At 41.4% G+C, this 20,852-nt stretch overlaps 1 protein-coding gene across 1 annotated transcript; it reads left to right on the forward strand.

The window, feature by feature from the left end:
- Positions 1–6,637: 6,637 nt before the first annotated feature.
- On the forward strand, positions 6,638–10,178 carry LOC102051634 (interleukin-8). The gene is made up of 4 exons (XM_005435234.3): positions 6,638–6,990; positions 7,751–7,886; positions 8,690–8,773; positions 9,341–10,178. The coding sequence occupies exons 1-4, from the start codon at positions 6,930–6,932 to the stop codon at positions 9,369–9,371; spliced, it is 312 nt and encodes a 103-aa protein (XP_005435291.1). The 5' UTR covers positions 6,638–6,929; the 3' UTR covers positions 9,372–10,178.
- The last annotated feature ends 10,674 nt before the right edge of the window (positions 10,179–20,852 follow it).

Here is a 20,852-nt window from a genome sequence, read left to right on the forward strand (position 1 = left end):
AAGGAGAGGAAACACTTGCTGATGACAATGTCAAGGAACAGACCACTCCTTTTGCTACATTACTACATTTGATTATATTTTTTCCCTCTGAGACGGTTGCTGATTCTACTTATTTCCTTTGCTGTGTCTATCTCTAAAACTCTGTCTGTAATGGATCAAGTAGTTGAAGCCTAATTAATGTGTTTTAGTGTTGTAAGGTCAAGAATAAACACGAGGAAATTAGCTACCCTTAAATGGCCTTACTTAAAGTGGAAATTGAAAGGATAAAATTAGTAAACACATGAATAAACAAACGATAAGGAAGAGTCTGTGTAGCTTTGAGGAAGTCGCCTTTCACACCCTTGTTACAGTTCATTGAAGGTGACAACAACCCTATGAATGTGGAAGGTCCCACAGGTACAGTCAAACTGATTTTCCAAGATCCTTTCACAACCCTCACCAAACACTAGAAATAATGAGGCTAACAAAGAAATCTTGGAAATGGATACATAACAGCTGAATACATAGAAATGAAGGACAGAATGAAAAGGTCAGCTTTTTTTGATACAGGGACATCACCCATGGGTTCCTACACCAGCTTGTGTGGGGCCTTGATTTGGTTTGGCAAATCCACAAGTGGTCTGGGAAGGTCATTTGCTATGAGCTGAAGTATTCTGATGACACTAAATGAAGCGTAGTGAAGACTAGGCTCAACTATAAAGAACTGCAGAAGGACTTTAGGAGACTCATTGATGAAGCAATAAACTACCAGGTGAAAGTCACTGCAGAAGGTAGGCAAAGTGATTGACATAGGAAAAAACTACAAATCTCCTATAAAAATGAGGTGTCCTAGGCACATAGGTGAGAGAACTTGGGATTATGCTAGAGTTGTACGACAGGAATATCAGATCAGGGCTCAGCAGTGAAACTTCAGAACCAACCCCCAAAAACCCACCAAAACCAGAAACCCAACTCATCCAAGCATTATGTCAGGAGTTACTAGGGCATGAATAAGAACTAACTACTGAAATTTGTTACGCAACTGTGCAACTGTGAGATTCACCCACATGCAAAGCACTGTGCAGCCCCTGGCCCCACCTTCAAGAAGCCAGAGTAGAGTTTGGAAAGGTTGAGGGTAATGCAATAAAGATGGTCAAATGCTCCATGCATTTGGTAAGACGATCTCTTTCAAAAGTGAGGTGCCTCTGTGTGGCCATGAGAGCAGTGAATTCACACCCATTTCTCCATGAAAGAACCACTTCTGAGAAAGTGGCAGAGATCCTCTACCAGCCGCTCCTACCAGCTGCAGCGATGTGTTCTACAGATCTAGAGAGCACTTCATTCTCCACGAGTGCCTAGAAAATAATATTTTTGGTGGCATCTCTTTAAAATGATCCATGAGACATGCCACCCACTGGAATGGGGAATGCTGATTAAAATGTGACTGACTGAAGGAAATGAAGAGCACGTTTGTAAGTAACTTTAGCTGAGCAGTGTTTGACGGGGCGTACCTGCAGCAGAGCTGCAAGCGGGCATGGACTGACACCTGAATTACCTCCTGTGAGGTGCTTCGCTATGTCTCATCAACAGTTCTACGTCACTGCCAGCCTCAGGGTAGCCTAATGACTGTAAGCTAAGGGCTTTCAGAAGGAAGCAGCTAAAATTAGAGATACTAAACTCCCTCTGTTATTCCCACAGTGGTGTTTAACATGCAGCAGTTTCCACTTATAGATAGGAGGATGCAGGCAGAGACACACACATATATATGTGCACACACAAAAAGAAGTTTAGAAATCACATTTCTGAAGAAAAGAACACATTATTTTAACACAATGGGAGATATTTCACAATTTTTTTTCTCACATGGTAGTTCCAGCTGAAACTATAATAGACCATATTTTTTGCTTTGCAAAAGCATTTTGTGGCTTACATATTTATTATGTTACATGTTACTGCTCAAGGGTCCAGGAAACTGCTTATAAGACTAAACATCTGTTTAATGTGTTCATTCCCATTGCATTTATTTTTAAGTTCTTTCTACAGTCAGAAAGGGTGTTAAAGATGTTCTCTCTTAACGATCTGCTACACACTGTTTCTGCCTGGCAATGTAGGTCTAGTTTCTGAGGACAGAAAGCAGGAGAGTGCAGATTCTAGCAGCAATCGCCAGACCAGAGACCCACAGTCAAAGCAACGGAGGACTGCAGGAAAAATATCATCAGTGCCTGGTGGAGTTTGAGCTTCTTGAGCCCCAGGGTGGCCAAGTGGGGCTCGGGGGACAGCCGCGGGCTAGACAGAACACCAGCCTGCAAACAGACGGGTAGGAAACTCTCAGGATGATCTGTTGTCGATGGGGACCAGCCCGCAGTGCAACCCCTAACCAGAGCAACTCTGGATTCAAATCAGAATTCACAAGCTGGCTAAATACATTGATTGTTCCTTCTCACTGCTGTCACCGCCCCCCCCCCCCCCCCCCCCCCCCCCCCAATTTTGGCAACCAGTAATACTTGGCCCATCCAGCGGCTCGAGAGCCAACAGATCAGCAAATTTCTATAAAACAGTTTTAATGCAAACCAGATCTCACTTCTAATACTAAACGGGGTATTTTTACTCAAGATGCCGACGCCTACATTTTTACACTTGGTTCACTGGCAGGCTGTCTGCCTGCATTCACCTGAGCGCTGCTCCGTGTCTCTGTGTGCAACCTGCTCTGAGTGCACCGCCAGGAACCCCTCAGGCTGACATCCACCAAGCTGCACGGGCTGCAGTTTAAGCAAACAGTAAGACGACAGCAAGTAATAAATTAATAGTCAGAGATGAATGCATGACGTGTATTATGCCTACTGACCACTTCTAATTTAATCAAAAGTTCCTGGCACAAACTTCTTAAAACTCACCATGTGTTTCCTCCAACCACTTCCATATCTTATTTCCACAGTCAGAAAATGCTTCCTGCCAAACTCATGCAAGAGAAATGCAACTGAAGCAATAAACACAGCCTTCACAAAGCAGGTAAAATCCAGCTGCTGGTCTCTAAAAATTCTCTAGTTGGACTTAGTATCTCCTCTGTTAATACCAGCTAGATAAAATTTATTTTTAATATGAATATTTTTAATATTTGCTAATATTTTATGTTAATATTAGGATATTAATCTGTTGGTTTATAATATTACTAGACACCTTATATTAATATCATCAATGACTTTTCATATTGAATTGGTTCAAATGAAACATTTAATTTAACCCATAACAATTTTTTAACCGAAAGCTACAATACAGAATTGACTGTTTTCAAGCAGAGCTGAAACATACATTATAAATAAATGTGCAGTCACATAAATATATACTTATACTATTGTATTTATAAATATATAAATTAAAAGGCAAATCAACTAAAATGCTGTACTGCTATTTCGCAATTCCAGAGGGATTCAGGGAAGTCCAGCACTTGCCATGACCTGATCAAGGGCACATAACCATCTACATTTAGACACTTAGGTTTGAAAAAAATCACAAACTGACCTAAGCTTTTCTCCTTTCTTTGCTGTCACTTCCTCATATAGCGAGTCAAAAAACAGATGTTCAGGAGACATTCTGCTTGTTACGTATCTGCTCCCTGCGCTCTGCCTCACTGTCAACTTCCACAAGTGTTTGCACAACATCGTGCCCAGTTTTCAAGCAGTGGAAGCAATTATATCCCAGCCCTGGGATTTGCCCCTTCTGCTCTCTGCGGGTCAAACAGAATGGCAGACGAATGCCAAGCCCTTTGTGGGGAAAAGGAGGTGGTTCCAGAAGACAGAGTGGGATTTTTTTTTCCCCCAGGGAACAAGAGTGGCAGGTAGAGAGGGTGCACAGGAGGCAGGAGTTGAGCAACTTCACTTTGCACAGGCTGAACCCTTGTTCCAGCAGTAGTTTTGTCTCCTGGGCCTTGGAGGTCATGTGTGCACAACTTACCAAGTGAGAGGTCTGAATTTGTCTAAAACAAGATAGATTCTTAATTTCCTTAGATAGAATCAGCTCAGAGGCTGGAACATCCCTCTGGAACTGGGGTTACTCAAAACAGTAAGGGATTGACACCCAGCTCTCCTCCATCCCTCACAGTGCTCTTGGTCACCGGAGGACACATGAATCCCCCTCACTGTGTCCCTTGAGTTCACAAGTCCTTTGCTACATGCAAAGACTCAAAATGATCCTAGTCAAGATCCCAAATGACTCCCTTTTGACTTTTGTCTTCATTAGACTGGGCAATGAGTCATAAAAAAGAAAAACCACAAATCTGCATCCTGCAGCACAGAGAACACATCCTATACCCTGCCTTAAAACACAGGCAAGGGAGCTATTTACTTCCCTTTTCAGTAGTCTTTCCGCAACCGGGCCATTGCGTAACTCTTGTTCGTTACAAGCGTGCCTTTAACAGGGTTTAGCATGGAAGGTCTCTGCCTGCGGCAGTATCAGCTCACTCAGTGACGTTATCCTTCAAAAGGAGCAGCAATTCCATTTGCACAAGTCATCTCTGATGGCTGGTGGTAAAACGCCTGCTGCCAAAATCGCATAATGGGTTTGGAGTTCCCATAGGCAGGGGTTGGGATGAGATCCTGGGTAAAGTATTGAAGGGATGGGTGTAGGGAGAACTTGGGTGAAACACGGCACTCCCATGAACAGGGTTAGGAGTGCCTGGCCTTTGAGCTTGATCTCATGTCCCAACCTTTTTGTGCCACTATGGCCTCTGTTACACCCCCTTCGTTAGTCCCAATGCAACTCTGTCCCATCAGGGGAGAAGTGGAGGTAGAGGAGACACTTTAGCTCTCAGAAAACATAGAGGATTTTTATTTCATTACAAACATCCTACTCTTTTAGACAGATACTTATTCTTAGCTCAGGGGCAGAGTTAATCATAGAGGTGGAGCAGGCTCTTGACTTCACTTTTGACCTGGGGATTTCTGCCTAACTGTTACTGCCAAAGTCAGGAAATAACTGAGTCTAGTGGTGAAGAGGACAAGCAGTCATTCGTTTTACTTGGGGATTTGAGGGGGAATTTTTTTTTTTTTGCCCCAGACATTAATGACATTTCAGCGCAGACCAAAATCAGATAATAAAGCTACAAATAGTAACTAAGAAAAGTGAAACCCTTAATCCAATTTTAATTACTCTGTGTGTGCCTACACTTGTAGAGACACAGACAGAGAGAGAGAGAGAAAACCCAAAAGAAAAGAATCAGCAAAAACTCGTTCCAAGTAAATCGGTTAAAGCTCCAACATCTACAACCTGATGCCAGTGAAACCACTCTGTTAAATTAACATAACTTATACAACATAAACAATAAAACATAACCCTTGCTACCTGGTAAAATCCTCTCCTTTTTCACACCTTCAGAGAACTACATGTCTCCTTCAGTAAAGCTAAGACATACAGCTATGGGGAAGCACCATTAGAAGTCAGAATCAGTACCTTTTGTTGACTCAGTACTTGGTAAGAGGTAGGACAGGCAAACTCAGTGAGACTTTTTCTTAAGCCAGCTGAAACAGTGATGGGAAACAGATGAATTTTCACCACAAAATTCCTTTTATGAAGTAAGTTAATGACAAATAGTACACTGTAAACCATAATAAACTATGAGCAAACTATTAAATTATTACTAGAAACAAATTATAATGCTTCACATGCTAAAGAGAATTGAGTTTTTACAAACTCTGCAGAGTTGGGGAGAATTATCTCTATAAATCCACAGGTAACAGAAGCATGAAGCTTTGAGGTTGGAGACATCAAACAGCAAAAGTAATCACAGTCAAATGACTTTTTTACAGCACCAAAACTGAACGGCTTCTCCCATTCACATGCATTCCAGATGGGTTAAATGCCCAAATCTTCATTTAAGCAACAGATTAGTATTGAAGCCCAAGTCTTCCTTTGAAATTGTCTCCCTCAGGTAATATCCCTACCAGCCACAGCAAGTAAACAGTCAGCATTCATGCAACGAGCTTCTTTTTAACAGAGGTGTCTACAGCAGTGTCATAATACTCCAATTTCATCTTCCTTTGCTATGACCTAGGGTTACAGTCACTGAAAAAATTACAGAAAAAACATATTAAAAATATCTAGACTTACAAAGGAAGCAAAAGCAGTTGCATTCAGCAGGCCATGCTATTTAGTTTGCATACAAAGCTTCTTCTGTTTATCATCTGTTAACATGTGTGACATGAAAAATGCAGGCATGATTTTCAAAGCCGTTCAGAATTTAATACCTGCTTCCCATAGGAAGCTTTGAATACTGCAGCCTCAGTTCCTTTACTGAACACACAGTATTGGAGGTGAATTTACTTTGTAAGATGCCACTTGAAAAGAACAAAAAATTAAAATCATTAACATCAAAATAACGCGGCGGTAAAATCCTGACCCCAGTGAAAAGCCTTCCCAGTGATTTCAGCACTGCCCAATTTCTACTCCAGTGGCTTAAAATCAGATAATTAGAAGCCACGACCACAAACAGAGATAAGAAATTAAATATCTCAACTATAGATCTGGCATCCCTATAAAGAACTGTTATTACCTGGAAGAAAATAATAAAAAGTTTTAACATTAACTGAAACCGTCGGAAAGTTGTATTACTAAAAAAGGGTATGCATTAGAAAAAGCACAAAATTTACAAAAGAAACCAGAATGCATGGCTATTATTTACATAATTTAATAAATTAATACATTATATCATTCCCAGCAGAATAATTCCTCGTCATCTAGAAAGGAGTTTCACAACAGTCATGTGACTCATTTTTACTACATCTGGGAAATTCCTCTAACGCAATCTACATGCTAGCAAAGCATACGCGCTGGGCACAAAACGGTATATAAACAAGATGGATCACCCAGCTTAGGCATCGGCAATCCTCGGAGACAAGAGCGGGTTCAGATCCACAGAACCAGAGCTAAACAATCCAGCAAAAAACTCCTGTCTAATCATGAACGGCAAACTTGTGGCTGTCTTGGCTCTCTTCCTGATTTCAGTGGCATTGTCTCAGGGTAAGTAAATCCCTCCCAGGATCCCCATGGCTGTAGTATTGTCCAGGCATCCACCGAGATGCTTGTCCTTGCAGAAGTAGCTTTGTATTTGTTTCAGCAAAATAGTTTCTTTCAATAGATTTTCTGCAACTTCTCTTCAGTCAGAAATCTACACCGTGGCCCTTGTACTGAAGAGTTACTGACATCTTGTGGGAAAAATTTTAAGGAACTTTTAAACTTGTGACTTAAATTTCTGTGTTTCACTTGAAGTGTATGGAGCTAGAGACAGGATCTTCTTCTTAAGTGTTTGAATGTTTCTCTCTCTTCCTGCACCAAGAACAGTTTATGATCTCGTATCTGTTACTTAACAGTCATACTGCCTTGAGCAAGTAATACATAGCTGGGAACAGAAAGCAAACAAGACAGACACAGAAGCGTGAAAAAGCCTTCAATTAATACAAAAATCTAGGGCTCTACTTACACACAGAATATAGTTGCCAGTTTGTCCATCCAGACATTTAAACAATGCAATAACCGTACAGGGTGATCAGTACAAGTAACCATAAAATATGTGGGCTTATATTAAAAAGATGTGTCAATTTAGTTTTACATGTACTTGGGCATCAGCTCCTCTGAAACAAATAAGCAACTGACTTTTACAATGTGAGGATTTAGGCAGCTGGGACAAATGCAGTATTTTAAATGAATGTTGTTAAAACAGAGCAGTCGTGCTTTATATCCGATCACCTCTCAAACCACGATGTTCCTTTCCTGCTCACAGGTAGGACCCTGGCAAGGATGGGAACTGAGCTCCGGTGCCAGTGTGTAGCCACTCATTCCAAGTTCATCCCTCCTAAATCCATTCAAGATGTGAAGCTGACACAGAGCGGCCCCCACTGCAAGAACGTTGAAGTCATGTAAGTAGCTCTGCATGAGCCTCCCTCTTCTTCACCTGCCCGCTGCTGCTGCTGCTGCTGCTGCTGCAGGGGTTTTCACGCTGCCTGACCAGTGTGACAGTTAGTAGGCTCACGTGAGGTAGTTGGATTGGGTTATTCTTTTGAGAGAGACGGTTTTAAGTAACACACCATGTTTTTCATCGTCTCTATGACCGCATGTATTCCTGAACTGATCATTGTTTGTGTGTCATGGGACATATTAAATGTTTCTGGTGGTAGAATGTGAATTTCTAGGGCTGGTCTGTTCTTAATACATGAGGCAATAACATAGCTTAAATCCTGCATTTATTAGGCAGGCAGACCTGCCATTAAAACAGTCTGCATCAGTCTGAAAGAGAAAAATTAAGTTCTCACAAGCAGATTTAGGGAAACAATGAAACTAATCTGGTCTTGAATAGCATGGAGGAGGGACTAAAACACTGAAATCCTTATAGTGCTGAAACATCTTTTCACCACTGGAGGTTTCAATCGTTGTGTAAGAAAGCTTTACTATTGTAACCAAATACAAACCAAGTACCCATATATATTGAGAAAGAGTCCTGTGAATGCATGACTGCTTTGGGAGCAGGCACAGAGACTCTCACAGCTTCTGGATGGCTTTAGCCCCCTCAGCTGCGGAACACGTATAAAAAAATGGCCAGGTCTAACCTAGGGCCGTTGGGATGAACGGATACCAACTAATCTAAAAACATAATGCTACATTCTGCGAGTAAAAAAAATCCATGTAGAAGTTTCCTGACTTTTCTTTGTTCCCTGTTTTGCAGAGCGACTCTGAAGGACGGCAGAGAGGTGTGCTTGGAGCCCACTGCTCCCTGGGTACAGCTGATCGTGAAGGCAATTTTGGCTAAGTAAGTCCCACTCAGTCTGGGCAGTTGATTGGTAAACCCCCCTCCAAAAAGCCTATTTGTAGAAATTCTTAATGATACTTTCCATTTTCTCTTAATCAGATATAAAGAACAAGGAAACCTGCTGCTTGGTTTTAGAACTAGTCTTTCTGACTCTGCTGCATGGTCCTTGTTTAAGCCAATACATCACTACTAAACTTTTGAGTACCGGCAACTCTGCCTGAAGGGAAAGGAACACAGAAGTGTTTGGCTCCCTTTGAAAAATGAGGCTTTAAAAAATTCATCTGCCCCTTACTTATAGTAGCATATGTTAATAATTCATATTTCCAAGTTAATGAGTTTCCTGACGCAAGTAAATGCAGAAACTCACGCTACAGACATTTCCTAGCTAGGTACCAGACGCGCACACACTGGGATTACAGTAACTGCTTCACAAACATCAACTTTATTCTCTCTGTGCCTCAAGAGAGCACAGAGTTGGAAACAGACCACTCACCCTTAACTGTCTGTGCAATGCTAACTGTTCTTGAACCTCCTTTTAAATTATCCTCTTCCCTCAACTCTTAACAGTGCTCAGCTCAATTCGGACTCACCGCTCTAAGGAACACCAGGACAGAAAAAACCTGGGAACTGCTCCCGCTCCTCCATTGAGAGAAACATTTGGGGAAAGCACCGTTCAGGCAGCATACCATCTTCTACCTCCTGCATCAGTGTTATTATGTTAATTATGGATTATTTTATTTTATTTTATTTATTTATTTAACTGCATCTGTTTAAGAAAGTCTTTCAAAATGGTCAGTGCTGTCTGCGGGACACGCTGGTCATTGACACTGAAGACGCTGAATGGGAAAGGTGGGTTGCTAAAGGACATGAAGAATCCTTGGCAGCCACTTCAGCCAAATCCCTCCAGTTAAGTGCAATGCACTTACAGCACAGCTTATTTACACTAAACCTTACTATTTTGCCATTATACCAGCAAACCGGTAATTCCTCCTGCTCCCCTGGAGTACATTAGTATGTTGTGTCAACAAGAGTTTCCTGGATCACAGTCAACCTATTGTTAGACCGTGAACTGTGATTTCTGACTTTAAACATCTAGCCTACAGAATCTGTAAGACAGTGAGTTTGCTATTTATTTATTGTGATCTCCATGGTCTTTATAAATGTATTTATTGAGTAGTTTCTATACAAGAGAGAAAATGATGATAATTTATTTAATTTCTACTGTTTTTTCCATTCCTCCTATTCATTTCTTAAGAAATATTCACATCTCATTGCTGTGTACGAGGACATGGTTATATGTCTAATTAGCTACTCAGCTAATGGGAAAAACTGCATCTTACATACACAAAATTTGCTTGTGAGAGTGTAATTATTCCTAAAAATGCATTATTAAATTTTTTTCTGCAAAAAACCTGTTTGTTATCTTATGTTTTCATTTGCTTTATTTAGAAACAGTCTGCTTCATTTTTGCCACCTCAGCCTGATTTCTGAAACTGGAATTAAAATTTTTAGTACATGCTACCGTAATTCAGCCTCTTCCAGTAACCTGGCCTGACTGAATGCAGTAACGAACTCTTAGGGGAGGGTAAAATTATCAGTCTCCTCTCTTTAGGCTGTTACCAGTCCCTGAGTACAGGCAGGCTGTAAGGCAAGGTTCCTCACTTCACCACCTTGCCCACAAGCAGATTGTACCCATAGATGCCTGAACTCTGCCAACATCCAGATCAGCCCCAGAGCTGTAAATGTCTACTGCAGCAAAAGGCCACCGTTTGACTATGGAAACGGGAATTCGTGATCTCTGGTTTGGGTACCCAAATATCAAGCATTTTCCCTTGTGTAACAGCTGCATCCTACTCCGATCCCTGAGATGGAGGGTGCTGAGTACCTGATGCCTGCCTCTTTTAAAAGGCCTAGCTGTTTCTCCTCCTCACGCACAGGCACTGGTGCTGGGCCCCTTTGGGAGAGAAGTGCTCATACCATGTATGAACATTGAGGAAGGATTCTGGCAGATAAAGTGGGATGCTTCGCATTGTTACCACCCCATCTCCTGTACTACAGGGGCTGTTTTCATGTGTGTACTGAGTCTTCCCAAAGGAATCCCAAAATGCAGTTCATAAGACAATAGTATAAAACATCTATACTGAACAATTCTCCGATATCATCAGCTCAAAGCACACAGCAGCCAAATGAAAGCCAGCAACATGTTGGGCATCTTCAGGAAGGGAACTGAGAATAAGAGAGAGGGCAAAGGTTTAAAGCCTATTGCTTTAAACTGGTGTATGCCTGCTTATCTGAGGCATGCACACTTTTATTGCACTTTTACCTATGTTTTAGATAGTCTTAAAACACCAGAAGGGTTTTTTCCATGTAACTTTGTGATAAGAGAGCTGTCTTTAGCTTGCTTCTTCTTGAAGAACCTTCGCAGTACGATTGACACCAGTCCTCTCCTCAACCCGTATTATTTCAGCACCAGTTTGAGGTGTTCAACCACTTCAACTCTAAATGATGTGCCCTGTGACCCTCCAGTTATGAGGCCGTGCAGAAGCCATCGGAGAAAAGTGCACCCCTTGAAAACATGTAGACTAAGCGTCTTTGTGTGTGTGCTCACCAGAAGGTGAGTGAGAGTCAGGACATTTGAAACAAAATGAAACGAAGGACCCTGAGATTTTGCTGCAGCTAACTACATGTTCTTGTCCATCTTCTCCTTTTCGTAATCTCATGTAAGCTTCTGCTCGCCTTGGCCCCGTCATTTAGCACCTAAATTGTATTTGTACAGCCCTGTCAGCAGGTCATCCCACGTTACAGCAGCCATGCGCGTTCATCACCTTCATTTCTCTACTACTCCTCGCAATTCAATGTAGCAAAGGTGTTTACATTTCCTTTCTGTCCTCAGCTGTCTTCTTGGTCCCTTATTTCATCTTCCTTCCAAACCAATTTCACTCCCTTCTTTCACCCACAATTTCAGTTTTGGGACAAGACGACAGCAGCAACAACCGAACAGCCAAGCAACAACCTTGTGCCATTTCCTTGTCCTCCAAATCCCCGTCCCATGCCTGGTTGCTGTAGTGCTGCTCTTGTATCAAGGGCCTTTTCAACCACAAATTACAATTTTTCCCCTTGAATTTCAAAGTTACTGTTCTTACAGTACTGAAGGTGTATTTCTTTCTGCTGTATACCAGCTGCAAACCATAGAAGAAGTCATTAAACACTGGAAAGTCCTGGAAAAATACTTCTAGCTCTACCTTAGAAGAATAGAGAACACAAACACTGATTTGTTGGCCTCCACCTCTCTGTCTGTGCAGAATATTGACTAATACAAACATCCTGGTTATCTATCAGGTGACAGACTATCTGTGCTTTGCTTGCTTTTGTTTATGGATTGCTTCCCACTCTGGAAATGACTGCATTTCTTATGTTGTTATCACACAACAGGGAAATCCCAGAAAAACTCCACATAGCACTGGCTTGATATTGCAGACTTGCTCCAGGCGCTGCACTTACTCTTGTTTATAACAGAGTCTTATGAGCAACTCCACAGGAAATGGATCCTTTGGAAGTTATACAGACTGTCATGAGAAATTCTGGGCCAGAAAATAGGCGTTTTGTTTCTGTGTGCAAAAGTGAAACAAGAATTCTGCCGCCTATCAAAATAAACCTGAGGTATGTGTTGTTGAAAACCATAACGAAAAAATATTTTTCATACTATCTGCAGTTAATTATTTTTAATAATCTGTGCACAGATGACTTCACAACTTCTGTGGACTTCTAGAGAGGAAGATACCATGCATCGAAGAATCTGGAAGGTAGATAAAGTATGTAGGTGCAATTTGGAAATGACAAAATGAGTAAGCTGTTTTCCTTTAGTCAGAACTGATGCTTAGCAAGAGTTCAAGGGCAAACTGTACTATTACAGCTGCATAGCTACAGTACTTACAATGCATTTTCTTCAAACCCATCATATTTTTGCCTGCTCAGCATCTTGTGACAATGACTTCTACGATTTAATCACACACTTGGCTGAATGGTGTGTTGAAAGCAAAACGATTTTCTCATATTTTCCCTTTTTTCCCCTATAATTCCCTTCTAAATGCTTCCTAAAACTCTACTTTGTATTGACTGCCATGAGACATTGCACACAGTTCTATAAAAACATCAAACCTGTGACACCCAGATCTATTTCCTTGGTGGCAATAGCTACTTTACAATTGCTTTACGCATACACAGGCAGGTCCTGGGTACAACCAGGCTCCCTGACGCTCACCTGCCTTCTCACAACCAGGCAGCGCTGAGACATCTTTCTACAACTTTCTGCAGACAGATTGCCACACAGCTATGCTCAGTAATTTTGCAACATTAACAAATATAATTTATTTTAAACAGTTATTAATCCCTGACGGCCCAACTATCTTATTCCATGGAAGTTAAAATTCTTGGGGAAAAAAAAAAGTTGTATGAGGTTGACCAGATCCCACTTGCCTGTATCTCCACAGACTCAGCTGATGTTTGTAGCGGATACCTGAAGTAAGACTTTTCCCTCTCAAGGGTGCATTGGCAACTCCAGTATCCGTCTGTCAATCTCTCCTATTCCTTACTGACAGATAGGTAAACTGGGGGAAAACTAGTATTTTTCCCTTTGCAGATAACTGTTTTTCATACATACACACACTTTACAAAAATCTGTGGAAATAAGAGGTCATTAGACAAGTAGCTCCTTGAGACCACATTTGGACAAAGTTAATCACTTTACCTCCAAATCAGCCTTTGTTTTTTGAGCAGGCAGAAGGAAGAGGAGACTTTAAGCAGCTTTTCTGACTCAGCTAACATAAAATGCCAGAATCCCAAGACCAATTTTTAAGCACTGAAGCAACACTCACACTGTTTGATTTGTAGCTATTCTTGCAGCTGGTTTCCAGAATGACGCAGGTTCCATAGCTCATAAGAGGACCAAATTAAAAAGTCCACCCTCTTAGCCTGTTTTTTTTAATTAAAGATTTATTTCACATGCTTCCACAGAAATAATGAGACCTCAAAAATACTGACAATTCTTCTTTTCCTCCTCTTTTTAAGGTCACTTTTTTTTCAAGATTGCAAACAGACAAGAGAAACAGAACTTAACTGTCCAAGCTAAAACTAAAATGTCAATAAAGTTGTAAAAGCTTGGAACGCTTAGCACTTCTATTTACGTTTAGGAAGCTCCCCTGTAAACATTTCTATCACATTTGTTGGCCTTTTTATTACGTAAGGCTATCAAGGAGGAGGGAGCATTCTCTCATACCCAGGGGCATTGATACACGTTTCATCTTTTTCTCTGCCATAAGTCCAGGCAACAAACACATTTGTGTTCCCTGGATCCATATCTGTTCTTTCTTGGCAGTTTTGCCTTGCTGTGAAAGCGGGATCAAGACAAGCGTGAAAATGCCAAGAGGATCCTGACTGAACTACTAGCATTCCCAGGATTAGGAAAGAAAAATGCCAGGCTCCTGGGCTTCTGCTCACCCCTCTGAGCTGCGCTGGTGCCTGTGACTGCCTGTTCAGATTATCTTGAGGGAAAAAACAGGATTTGAAGGCCATTTGCTCCACCAGGGATGCAAGCCCAGAGTTTCAGGGCTTGACTTAAGGATGCTCCCTGTAATAGAGCTCAGGGGCACTTGGCCTTTGGGTTTATACCAGAGCCTCTGCCACCTAAGCTACTCTCTTACTGATTTCATCTCATTTCTACTGACTTATTACGACAGGACACTTGGCAATTTAAAGGAATAGGGTGGTGCCAGAGAGAATTTCCCTCCGGGAAATGATGAATGACTTAAGAGAAACTAAAATATAGGCAGGTGATAGAAAGACAAAACTTAAGTCCAAGAAATGGAAACTTTTTTTTTTGTTAACTATTTGTGTATATTCTTTCCTTCTTTACCATTTTGTGAAGTGTAGGACACACATACAAGGCATGCATTTGCATGTCTCATTTTGTAGTGACTTTTAAAATTCCAATGGAGGAGGAACACACATATTTTTGTCGAAAAAAAACTTTGCCAACTTCCATTCACTTGAAGAAAGCTCTGTTTGTTGCTGTGAAGCACCAATAACACTGAAGCACTAACGAAAGACATTCTTGCCCCATTAGCTGAACATTAAAGCATTCGGTGGCAGATTCCATGAGCCATAGGACTGGGCATGCTAGTGACAGCCTGGATCACCTGCGCTTCCTTTTGCCTGATGCAGGACTTTTAGAACGAATAAGCCTGCATGAGAATGAGCTACTACATGAGGGCAAAGTACAAGCATGAAAGAAACAATGAATGCCACGGTCACACGGAAGGGTCTTTTAACCGAAAGCCGATACCTGTTTACTGTTCCTCAGGAAAGCGCTGCCACCTGCTATAATGGAAGATAATTAATGAGTACCTATGCCACAGATGAGTGCCTTATGTTCTCCCTTTAGTCAGGTGTTCACAGAAGTAAAGAAGCAGCAATATATACCAAGCGCAGGAAAGGACCAAAGAGCAGAACTTGAAACACCACCTGCTACCATCCAGTCTTGGACAGGGGACAGAACTGTTGCAGTATTCCTTCCCCTACAGAGACATCCACAGTGAAACCCTCCTCAGTGCCTACAGCACTTCAGATTTCAGCCCCTGCTGATGTTCAGCTTGGGTATTTCCTCTAATTTATGAGAATTAAGGCTAAAAAAAACCAAACCAAACCAAAAAAAAAAAAAACAAACCCCAAAAAACCCAAACCCAAAAACATCACAAAACCCCCAAAAAACAAAAAACAACAAAAAACTCATTGGGACAATGAGATATATAAATCCTTAGACAGTTTTACAAAGAACAGCCAAAATCCATTTGCAGACAGAGACATCCGAGATGCTTATCTTCATTCAAATCTCCTGGGCTGACAAAAAATTACTCTTGATCAGGATGGGAAAGGGGCCAAAACAGAAAAATGAGCCAGTTCTCCATTTGTTTAGGCAGGCGAATAAAGTAGCGTGCTGTAGTTGCCTTTTCTCATAGGTGGAAAGAAAAAGTAGAAATTTGCTTTATGTTCATATCTACAATGCCAGGTTTGAAATATTATTCTGGTGTTTCTGCTAAGACTACAGTTCCACTGTAGTGGAAAAAAAAAGCGAAAAGGCGAAGTCTTAAGAGATGTTAATTGTTAACTTGCTGGGAATACAGAATGGCAAGTGAGGATATGGAAATACAGTGACAAGAATATAAGCTACAGAAATCAGTAAATGAAATCATACTGATGATACAACGTAGATGGATTTTTTCCTATAACTTTGTGCCTATGTCATGTCTGGTTACATTTCTGTCCTTGGCAAAGTTTCTGCCATGAGCAGGAGGCTCCCTGCAGCCCAGCGTGACATGCCACGCAGGGAGATTTTATCTTGTGCGACATTTAGGAATTTTTTATGACATTACAAACCACCGAACGTGAAAAATTCTGAGGGTGTGCTATATAAAAAGGATCAGTTACACTTCCATAACACTCTGGAACAAGCGACACCTGCATAGGCTGACATCTCTTACCTAATGATGAGTGGCATTGCTGCTGCCCTGGCTCTTGCTGATACCAGGAGCTGTGTCCGAAACCCAGCAGACTTTTCCAGTCCTTGTGACTAAAATCAGAGTAGCTTTCCAGAAATACCCAGTAACCTACCTGCTAAAATCCAAATGTGAATTTGTACGCATAAGAAGTGACATAAAACTGAGAAATTATTTTTCAGTTTCAACAGCCTACACTCATTGAGAAAGCTGCCCATCCTGCTGAGCACTTACCCTGGCCTCCTGGCAGATACGTAAAGAAACAATCCACTCACGTTAGAAAATTATTTGTGTCCTGTTTTCTACTTGTCTGACCTCATTCTGGATGAGAAAATATTTTTCTTTATGCGCTATTCATTTTACTTGACTTCGTATGACAGAGTTTGGTTTGTATTTGTTTTTCCACTGTAACAATTATTCTGTATGAAAAGGATTGTACAAATGGAATAAGCATTTATGTGCATCCTTCAAAGCAATAACAAATATTTTTAAAGGCATTAATGCATATTTAATATGATATAAAGAACCATAAATAGTGGTTATATTAGGTCCCCGGTGCTTGACAACAAAACTTTAGATTATTTTTTTAATATTTAGGCAGTTTAGAACAAGGATCAGGGGCAATTCTTTATTTGAGTGTTGTTAATATGAGAATACTCTTCTAATACAAGAACTAGGGCCACCATGTATAAGCGAAGAGAAGCAAAGTCTGGACAAACAATAAAAGATGGTTCTCCACACAACAAATACTTGACCTGGGGAACTTCTTACCAAAAGATTTTGTGTATGTCAAAAGTGTACAGAGACTGAAGAGAAGATTCAACAAGAACACAGAAGAAAATCCACCGAGAACACCCAGACGTACAGGAATGTCATCCAGGTTGGGAAATCCTTGCTGTAAAATTGGCTAGAGTACGATAATGTTCTGGACAAGTAGGCCCAAATGCTTGTCCTCTTCTTTTCCTCTTTTCCAAGGTATCTGCTCTTTTTCAAGGCATACCAAGCTCAGGAATAAGATACCAACTTCAACGGACCTTGACTCTGATCCCCCAAGGCCATTCCTACATTTTTTGGTGTACATCAGAATGCAATACAATTTTTGAAGGAAACTTAAAAGTCACATTGGAGACGCAAGAGCTAGGTGACCTGCCTGTATCAGATTTGTATAGGATTACTCCTAGTGCTAGTGTCTGACAGTACCTGCATAGTGATGCTTTCTCAGATAACAAAATATTTAAAGGTTATTGTCCAGTCAAATAAACTATTATTAAGCATCAAGAAATCAAAGTACGATACATGTAATAGTATTTGGACAAAATTTCTGGAGACACTCATAAATAAGCAAAATTGATGCCTGTGAGATTAATCCAATTTCATCCCAAGCACCGTGGGGCGTGAGAGAACAGTGCCACTGACTCCAGCACTGACCTCAGCTCAGGCTTTTACAGACTGCCTCCGTCCACACAGGGACACAAACAGCAACAAAAATCCTCTCGCACCAATTCACATGTCCTGCTGCTAGCAAACTGTTATTCTAGTTCTCAAGGCCTCTGAATTCTATCTGTTGCTGACCAACAACTGCTTCTATCTATAAGGAAATGCAAGAAGTAATTTCAGATCAACGTTGCAGCCTTGTTGACTGGAACCTGAAGCCCAGAAATGTTCTTTCCTGGAAATGCAGTGATTGTTTTTAAGCACACAGGCTTAGACTGTAAAACTAGTGTGACTCACTGACTCACTTTGCTTCTTTTTACTGTATCAAAAATCAGATATGACCAATAAGAAGTGCACTTTATGACCCTGCAATCAAAAATGCCCTCTGAGCAGCAGTGTTTGAACTCCCCGCATTTTCTGCTTTTAAGAAAGGCTGTAAATTCCAAATATTTCTGAACGCCAGGTGTTTAGTTTGAGTGAGAAAATATGTTTGCCTACATGAATCCTTTCCTGTTTTGTGCTAATCTTTAGGGTCTCTGATAGCTTAAGACAATAGATATTCTTCTGTTAATTACTATAATGTCATCAAATTCCCATACAGTTGCCCCCTGTATTATGATAATTAATATCATAAAGATGCAGATACACATTTAGGGGAACTTTTTCCCCAGCTCATTTCATCAAGGCACGTGCCTAATTCCAACTGATTTCAACCACTGCGCTGCAGGAGGTTTCTGATCCCCACCCAGCCTGCAAACCCTACCAGCTCCACAAGACAGGCTACAAGACACAATGTTCCTCATGTGCTCCAAAGAGCTGCTCTGCCCCTGCTACATAAGAAGGCCATTTGCCTTTTCTTCACTGTGCTCATATTTGCATCCAAGATCATCAAGGCTTGTCTGAAGAAGGATAGTGTCACCAAACACGCTGACCTCTCGTGTTTATCTAACCTCCTCTTTCTGGCTGTCTTCAACTCCTCCGCATGAAGTGCCTGTGCAGCTCCACACCAGGGCATTTCTTTCTGTCTGAGATTTAGAAATTATTTTTGACATCACTTATGCCTTCAGCAGAAGCTGCTCTCCTCCTATCTCACCTTCACATTTCCTCATTTCTTACAACTCTGCAGCAGCCTAACATGCAGGCACAAATGTTGGTGCAGCTGCACGGTGCGTCACAATTAAGAACTGGTATCTGAACAATCATGTGGCACAAAATAAGTTAGCTCCTTTCCTTTGACTCATTCATTCTGTTCTGTTGGTGCAATTAACATGAGGGAATCACGGCTAAGAGTGAATATATGTAGTGTGGGGGGACTATTCAAAACAATATGAAGACCATTGTTACCAACTGTTAAACTGACCTAGGATCACAGCGCCCTGGTTTCATCACATAATGACAACACATTTGTCCACACCTAGAAGTAGAGTGAAGTGAGAACAGGATTTGAGCTGTAGCATTTAACTACAGCATTAATAGCTTGAGTATGGGGCGTGATGATGCTCTGTGATGATCTGAACTGGTACCAGTCGATGCAAAGGCTTTATGCAACACTTATACCTTTACATCTAGCTTTATTTTATTTTTATTCCTGACAGCAACATATTAACAGATTCTAGACTCCTTACAAGGTGTCCTGTATGTTTTTACAAGACCCAAGACTTTCAGCCCCATAGCACCCTACAGTAATTGGCTTTGAAAGAAACAGAAACAGAAATTCTACCACAGTGCAAACTCCTGTGGGACAGCAAAGAAAAGGGTTAGACATAGCAGGTATTCAAACCTCACCCCATTTCTGGGAAAACAATAGAAGCTCAAGGAAATGGAAACACCATCCAGTAAACACCCTAACCATAATGAGAAGAGCATATATACTCAAGGCAGTCAATTACACTGTTCCGTTCAGTTCAAATCTGTGCTATTGGGCATTTGGTATATTGCACGTATGTTTATGCCTGATGTTTTCATGATAAATGCAATGGGTTTAGTTCTGGAAAGCACCCTCCCTTCCTCCTGCTTTGAATGCTAAAAGTATTCTGGAGACAGCACACAAGTCCTTTTCAACCCATGTGCCACATGTCCTGCCCTTCACAGATTCAGAGCTGAAAAGGAACAAAATTCTCATTAATTAGTTGGATTTTTCTTTCTTTTTTTGACTCTCCTTTATGCTTCACCACTAGTACTGTGCCAGGTATCTGGAAGTGCTTTTCAAGTTTTGCTCTGAGCTCACAGGTCTTGTAAGCACAAAGCAATGAGCAGTTCCCAGACAGTCATGAGATGCTGGCACATCTGAGTCATTTTCTTATTCCCCAGAGGCACTTTCCTTTATTTCAGCAGTGCCACCTTACCACAATGAATACAAAAGCCAAAGGGCTCTGGTGCCTTCCTCAGCACCATCACTTCCTTGAGGTTCCCGATTTGTGCTCCCTCTCACCCTGCTTGGCATCACTGCCGCATTCACGGTAGAGCAGCTGTGTCAAGTGCAATGTCAGTGCACCTACTCCACTACCCATTGGCATACAGACAAAAGCTTGGGTCCAAGGATACCCAGAGATGCTTGCATATTATGTGTGCTATAATTAATGACTTTTTGCTTTCCTGTTGCCTCAGCTAAGATGCAACTGGAAACGTGAACACCTGAGACAGCCAGTAGTTCACCACTGATCCATCCAGTTACTGCTCTACCCCAAAACACAATGAAAATACCTTCCTGGGCTTTCCCCAGGTATGTGCCTGTCCCAGGGATAGACATTTCTGACTGAGCAGCCTGATCATCTTGTTTACAAGGCAGCAACTTCCCTTTCATCTCTTTGGTTTCACACCATCTCACAGCAATTTGTTGTGGACAGACATCAAGGGGCAGCTCTGCTTCTTCTGAGCTCTCTTGTGTTGTGTCACACAGTCTCACAGGTAACAGGGCAACTCAGGCCCTTGTTGGGTAAAATGACCACGACACACTAACCCGGTAATAGCCACCCACCACTTTTTTGCATAAGTGGATATTTCTGCCACTCCTGAGGCTCCTACCACCTGCAGCCATCTACACAGCTATTGATGGGACATTTGCCTTCTGCATTGGGAATGCCCGGCTGCCCACC

This window comes from Falco cherrug, chromosome 1, assembly GCF_023634085.1.
Source record: "Falco cherrug isolate bFalChe1 chromosome 1, bFalChe1.pri, whole genome shotgun sequence".
Classification (NCBI taxonomy): Eukaryota; Metazoa; Chordata; class Aves; order Falconiformes; family Falconidae; genus Falco; species Falco cherrug.

Coding starts and splice junctions, on each gene's coding strand:
- LOC102051634 (XM_005435234.3), top strand. CDS start 6,930: ATGAACGGCAAACTTGTGGCTGTCTTGGCTCTCTTCCTGATTTCAGTG. Junction 6,991..7,750: donor TTCAGTGGCATTGTCTCAGG/GTAAGTAAATCC, acceptor TCCTGCTCACAG/GTAGGACCCTGGCAAGGATG. Junction 8,774..9,340: donor GTGAAGGCAATTTTGGCTAA/GTAAGTCCCACT, acceptor AACTCTTAACAG/TGCTCAGCTCAATTCGGACT.